This window comes from Formica exsecta, unplaced genomic scaffold, assembly GCF_003651465.1.
Source record: "Formica exsecta isolate Colony F162 unplaced genomic scaffold, ASM365146v1 scaffold542, whole genome shotgun sequence".
NCBI classification, from domain to species: Eukaryota; Metazoa; Arthropoda; class Insecta; order Hymenoptera; family Formicidae; genus Formica; species Formica exsecta.
In genome coordinates this window covers 21,457-28,474 of record NW_021852662.1, presented here as the reverse complement: position 1 = coordinate 28,474, position 7,018 = coordinate 21,457, and the positions used below count along the sequence as shown (strand labels likewise).

The 7,018-nt window shown below is 48.3% G+C and overlaps 1 protein-coding gene across 1 annotated transcript; it reads right to left on the bottom strand.

Moving 5' to 3' along the window:
* Positions 1-3,843: 3,843 nt before the first annotated feature.
* Positions 3,844-4,730, bottom strand: LOC115241929 (WAS/WASL-interacting protein family member 1-like). The gene is made up of 2 exons (XM_029817901.1): positions 4,566-4,730; positions 3,844-4,452 (listed from the first exon to the last, which is right to left on the bottom strand). Exons 1-2 carry the CDS (start codon positions 4,728-4,730, stop codon positions 3,844-3,846), a joined length of 774 nt encoding a protein of 257 aa, XP_029673761.1.
* Between the last annotated feature and the right edge of the window lie 2,288 nt (positions 4,731-7,018).

Genomic DNA, 7,018 nt, shown 5'->3' with positions numbered 1-7,018 from the left:
AATAATAATAAATATCTAGTTCGAATATTATAAAAATCGGATTATCCAATAATTCTTTATACATGAAACCGCCAACTCTATTATATTTATTCGATTTTGAAAAATGCATAGATCATATGTATTACTGGCTATGCAAAAATACTCATATTGTAAATAAAAAATTCAAACAATTTGTAACGGTTTTACAACAGAATAATATCGCTAATGTATGCAACGCTGCAAAAGCGAACGTGAAAGTGATATGTTTAACAGCGAATCATTCATAGATTGCGAGTTATTAACATGTGCTGTAAATGATATTCTTCACGATGCTTATAATAAATAAGTTATTTTACTATTTATCTGTGAATTTAATTATTTAACCCATCCGTTATGTATGAATAAAACGGTGTAATAGATATGCACAGTCTGTAAAGATGTAACGGCAAGGCCGTTACTACGGCCGGTGTATAACTAGTCACCAAATATATAGATACACACACATGGCCTGCTTATTAACCCAGCTCTACCTGTCCTGCCCGCCGCCATATTGCTTATCGCATGCGCGTTCACTCCCAGCAAACCCGGCCGGCCGAGACATCGGGACCAGATCCCATCCTGCGATCCGACTCCAGACACGAACCTGCCTAATACCTACTGCCTCGCGGGGACGAGGTTTCTCTCGTCTCTGCCGGGTTTCGCCGGCTCTCTCTACCTTCGGGCTGAGGTTTCGCTCAGCCCCGTCGGGTTTCGCCGACTCCTGTCACCACTCCTCGGGCCAAGGTTTCTCTTGGCCCTGTCGGGTTTCGCCGGCTCCTAACACCTACCCGGGCTGAGGTTTCGCTCAGCCCTGCCGGGTTTCGCCGGTTTCCGTTGCCAAGGTAGGCCCGACGTGACACTCGGTACTACCCGCAATACCTCACCACCTAACCTAACCCATAGAATAAGGTGCATGTAAATACCGCGTTGTAAATATTAGTCGCATGCTAGAGATAAGTCCGCTAGCTCTAAGTCTCGTAGTCATAGACCTGCTAGGTATAAGGCCTGTTAGCACTAAGTCCGCTAGTTGTAACCGCATTTTAGTCTTAAGGCCTGTTCGTGCTAAGTCCGCTAGTTGTAACCGCATGCTAGGAATAAGCCCGGTCTAAGAATAAGTCCGCTAGTTATAAGACCTGCTAGTAGTAAGCCCTGTCTAGTATTAAGTCCGTTAGGTATAAGGCCTGTTAGTCATAAGTCGCTAGTTCTAATCGCGCCGTCAGCGCATGTAAATAAAACCGTCACCGCCTGCCTGCCGCGCCTGGCTTTCGCTTCTCGCGGCTTTGCGCCCTTCGCTTCGCGCCTGCGCACTGCGCTCCGCAGATCCTGCTACCAGCGACCGCATTCACCGCACGCTATCGCCAGACCCTGCACACTGTATCTATCTTTCTTCAACTGAATAAAACTATCTCTTTCTATCTATACTGTGTCTCGTAAGCTTGAGTCTCCCCTCCTCTCGAACCCGGACACCGACGAGCCGATCCGAGCGTCGAGCGAGGTGACCGCGTTACAAAACTTAGATCTTTCTCTCAACACACTCTGCTAAAGATGTAGAAAAATGATGAGATAGATGAGACGTAATACTCCAGTTAGAAGGAGACAAAAGATATGAAATTAAAATATATATAAACGAGAGGAGTGTGCAACGTTATAGTACGCAACCGTCTACGCCCTTACGACAATCTTAACAATATGTGTTATGGATAATGAAGAAGTTATGGTTATTGAAGATGACGAGGATGCCATTCCCGAAGATGACAACTTGATAGAAATTGAGAATTTGTTGGACAAATCATCAGACGAAGACCGCGTACTTTCGGAGGATTCCGATTACGATAGTGACTGCAGTAGTGATATTACGGACATAAATCAACGTACTTTAAACCGAGTTGAAATAAATAGTTTAGGTGTGGTGAAAATGTGCTGTATATACTTTTTTTATAAAAGTGAAGACAACGAAAAATATAGCACATGCTGTTTTATGCGAATTTCAGACTTATTTTCGAATATCCGTGTTATGCGAGAATATGAAAGTGCAATTTATGAACTAATCCTGGGATCGTTTTGCAGAGAGTGTAGAAAACCGCTGTATCAGATAATGCCCTGCAATATGTGCCCAATTTGCACTGTATAAGCTGGACAAAAACTTGTGTTGTGAAAAGACTTGAATAGGAAATATGGAGGAACTCAAATACATTACGCGATTAGAACAATATCTATGGGATGATTTCATAAGGGTAAACTCGGCGTGTTCAAGTGACTTATGGGAAGACAAGTATCTTAAATGTCTCGATGAGTTAGATGCACAATATCGAATCAGAGTGTCAGAGGGGCTTGCGATTCGATCGCTGCTTGGCCGAATTGCACGACTACAAAGTTTAAGACATTCGTTACGCAAACAATACAAACGCTTAGATGTCTATGTCCCGGCGCTATCGAGTAACATACCAGTGAATTCGGTAGTGCAAGTGACACATGGTCGAGAAATCAGTTTAATCAAATCGTATACAGCATGCTTGGACAATCACCTGAGACGTTATCCATTATCGGTCGAGTTCAAGGATTGGTGAACATTGTAAGTATCTGTTTTTAAAAATTTTATAATATTTGAATTAATTTATTAATAAGATTTCTTTTCTGTTTCAGATGGAGCGTCACCCTAACATATTATTATATATTTTATATTTTAGTATTTTTATATAATAATTATTATCATTATTATAATTTTATATTTTACACACACACACACACACACACACGCGCGCGCGCACATGCACGCACGCACGTACGCACACGCACAAACACACACACACACATTTATATGATTTACATTAATATTGAATAAACATTGTAACTGGGTTACTTTTCGCGAGCGCGCGCGGATGAACTCGGTCGGGATCAGGGCTCGTGAAAAGGTGAGACACACGAAAAGCTTAAGTTATAATGCAGCGTATTTATTCGCCTCTTTCGGCAATGGTCTATTTACAATATGTTGCGTGAAGCTAGCGCGCGGCGGATAATGCAACGCATTAGATGCAATTCGCGTTCGTTGGTCGGTGCGCGAGGTCGATCGGCGCGTGTACGGCAAGGCCGTGTTTATTTTGACGGCGCGCGGAATTCTATCGTGTGATACGGTTACGTATCTCGGTGCGATTATAATTGCTGGCTCACGCTAAAACCGTGTCGGTACGTTTGCGTGTGCTTATCCGCGTATTCCCAGGTGTGCGGAGTGATGCGGCCGGAGATCGAGAATCCTCGATCGGGCGGAGAACTCTCCGTCCCTTACTTCCGTACGCGGATAGAGGATGGCTATCGGGAGTCGAGAAGCCTCGACGGAGCGGCGAACTCGCTTATCTTAGACCGAATCTTAGATAGCGTGCCGGGATGTAAAAATGCTGCCGCTATATACCCGAGCGTCTAACGGTAACCGCGTCGTTCGCCCCCGGGTGGGGATAATGACGTGTTGTTTTTCCGCGGGTAATTACGGTAAATACGTCATCTCCCCTGGGCGAAACGGCGCGGCGTTTCGGCTGGTATCTCTCGGGCTTTTACGGCAGCACTCGGCGGTGTTCGGTTTTCCGAGCTTTTCGTTACGGCGACCGTGTAACTGTGGTACGGGCGTTCGCATAAGTGTTTAAAAAATGGGCGTTCGGCGCCTCTGCCCCTGCCCGGCTGGTGTTCGCCGGGCGGCAGACTTCCGGCGGCCTACTGCAGGGTAACGATAGGGGGTGCAACGTTACATCACCCCCCCCCGCCTACAGTGCCTGAACTTTGTGGCATTCGCTCACTCATTCGGTCATCTTGCGGCGGTAGCGCAATTTTCCGGCGCTATTGAACCGTAAGGTCCATCGTCCTTGCGGTATCCGTATTTTGTATCGCCGGGACACGTGTACCGCTAAATACGTGATCGGCGCTACTAGTCCCGGCTCGAGTTCCACCATGATCGGAGGTGCCGGCGCGGGCCCTATCGGGACCAGGATTTCGGGCATGGGGGGGGGCGGGTGGTGTTTCCCCCGTTGTTCGCTCCTCTGGTACTGGATCCTGGCCCGGTGGCGATCTTGGTCGCTTGGCTGGCGACCTCATCGGTGCTGGTGTTGTACGGCGACGGTGGCAGGCGGTTAGCGCCGGCGGCGGTGTGGCCAACATGGCCAGCTTCCGCTGGTTTGTCCTGTCGGACCGCTGGATGGCGGTGCCGACCTTCGGCGGCCGTCTTGGTGGTGGCGGCCGGGAGATCGGCGGTACTTCCAGCACCCCTGTGCCGTAGGGCGGCTCGGGATCTTCCAAGATCTCGTTAATAGCTTCGAGGATGTCTCTCGATATCCATCTCGAAGGCTTCTGAGCTCGTGATCTTTCTGGTTGCTCTCCTTTCGTCGGCTTTTGATTCTTAGCTCGTGGTGGGGTTGTTTTGCTCGTCGTCCTCCTCGTTATTGTTTTCGTCTATTTTGTTGTTATAGTCTTCCGGATCCTTTGTATTGTTGTTGTCGTCGGTATCAATATTTTTATTTTCGCCGGGAGCGGGTTTTAGGTCCTGGATATGTATATGGCGATACCATTTCCCGCGTTTGCTCCGGAGATCGACGATTACCGGCGAAATAAGCCGACGTACTTCTAGTGGGCCGATGAACTTTGGCGCGAGCTTTGCATTGAATGCGTTTGCTTTGTTGGATAGCGGTTAGTTTCGCTTCCAAACATATTCGCCCAGCTTTGGTCGCCATTCTCGCCGTCGTAGGTCATAATATCGCTGTTGTCGCTGGAATCCCCTGGCCAGGTTGATGCGCACGACTTCCTCGGCGTCTCGAAGTTGTTGTCGGACGATGTCGGGTTCTGAGGCCTCCGTAGGTGTTGGGAGGGCGGGGGCGGGCGGGACTAATTCGCGGCCGTGGTTTAAGTATGCTGGCGTGTATCCTGTGGCGTCGTGCGTGGCGGTGTTGTACGCGAATTGCAGCGCAGGGAGATTTTCGTCCCACTCTCGGTGGTCGCGGTCTACGTATTGTGCCACCATTGTTTTTATCGTGCCGTTGGTGCGTTCTACGGGGTTGCAATGTGGGGCGCGGACGGGTGCGGTACGATGCTCGATATTGAAGGCGTTGAGCCTCGTTGTTAGCGGCGCAGACTTAAATTGCGTTCCGTTGTCCGATATAATGACATCGGGGCGGCCGTGTCACAGTATATACAGTAGCGCAACTCTCCCGATTTTGTGTTGGCCAAAACGGAGTGCGCATGCGCAAAATAAGTAAGTTGGCCAGTAACGCCATCTAAATTTCTCTCTCACTTACTCTTTTTTTTCTACTCTCTCGTTCTCTTTCACATTATTTAAATACCCAATTAAATGTCTACTGCCTACCTTATTTGGCAGAATAGATGACATTATATGTTATTTATTGTACGATTGCGCAATTTATCTATTTTGCATATAGCATAATTATTTATGTAATATATTGTATATTAGCATAATTATATTTATCTTTTTATTATTTTATTTTTTTCCTTTTTTAAATATATTATTAACAATTTATCTGTATATATTTTTTATTAAAATACATTATTTTGGATTATTATCTATTGCTCCATATGTATCAATGAGTTAGAGAGAGAATGAAAAACGAGAGTGAACGAGAGAGAAGTTCAGATGGCGTTACATACCAACTTACTTATTTCGCGCATTCGCACTCCGTTTTGGCCAACACTAACATCAAAGGTGCCGACAGGGAGTTGCGCTACTGTATATACTGTGGCCGTGTCGCAGGATTATACGTTCGTGATCTCGCGCATTACGGCCGGTGCCGTGGCTTTTCTTAATGGCGCGAGTTCTACCCATTTTGAAAACCGGTCTTGCATGACTAGCAGCCATACGTGCCCCCGGCGTGCTCGGGTAAGCGGTCCCACTAGGTTGGCCGTGACGTGTTCCCAGGGGCGGTTAACGTTTGTCGCGTGCATATGTCCTGCCGGTTTTTGTTGTAGCGGTTTATGCGCTAGGCATTTGGCGCAGTGTCGGACGTAGTTGGTGATTTCCCGAAACATCCAGGGCCAATACAATTTTTCAGCAACGCGGACGATGGTTTTCGCGACCCCCCTCCCCGTGACCGGCCGTGGGGGCATCGTGGGACTGTCGGAGGATCTCTCCGCGTTGCTCGCGGGGCACGCACAGTTTCCACTGTTCGTCGGCGGATGTTTCTTTGAAGTTTAAACCGTGGAGGATATGGCGATAGAGCCCGTTGTTTGTGATTCGGTAATCCGGGTGCGCGGCAGGATCGCGTCGGATTTCGGTTAGCAAGCGATTGTACTAGCGGCAATGTATTGTTTGAATCGCGTTTATTTCCGGTTTTCGTGAGAGCGCGTCGGCTACGCGGTTTAGCGCTCCTCGTCGGTATTTGATCTCGTAGTCAAATTGGTGGAGCTCGAATAGCCAGCGGGCGAGTCGTCCAGTCGGAGTTTCCAGTTTTTGCAACCAGCGTAAAGACTGATGGTCCGTGATGACGGTGAAGGCGTACCCTTCTAGATAATTTTGCATTCTCCGTATGCCCCAGACAACCGTGAGACATTCGAGCTCCGTGGCGCTCTAATTTCTTTCGGCGCCGGATAGCGTGCGACTCGCGTAGGCGATGACGCGTTCGCCGTCCTCGTGATATTGCGTGAGGACGGCTCCGAGGCCGCCGGTACTTGCGTCCGTTTGTAGGAAGAAACGGCGGTTAAAGTCCGGGCATGCGAATACGGGCGCGGTGGTTAACGCGTGTTTTAATTGTTGGAACGCGGCGGCTTCTTCCGCCCCCCAAGCCCAGCGGGCGTTCTTCTTTGTTAATTGCGTGAAGGGTGCGGCTAGCGTCGAGAAATTTATTATGAATCGTCGGAACTACGACGCCATCCCGAGGAACTGTCGGATTTGTTTTACCGAACGGGGTTCGGCCCAATTCGCGACCGCGCTGACTTTGTCAGGGTCCGTGTGGATTCCGGTACGGTCAACAATGTGCCCCAGGTTTTTCAGGTGGTCGACGCAAAATCGACA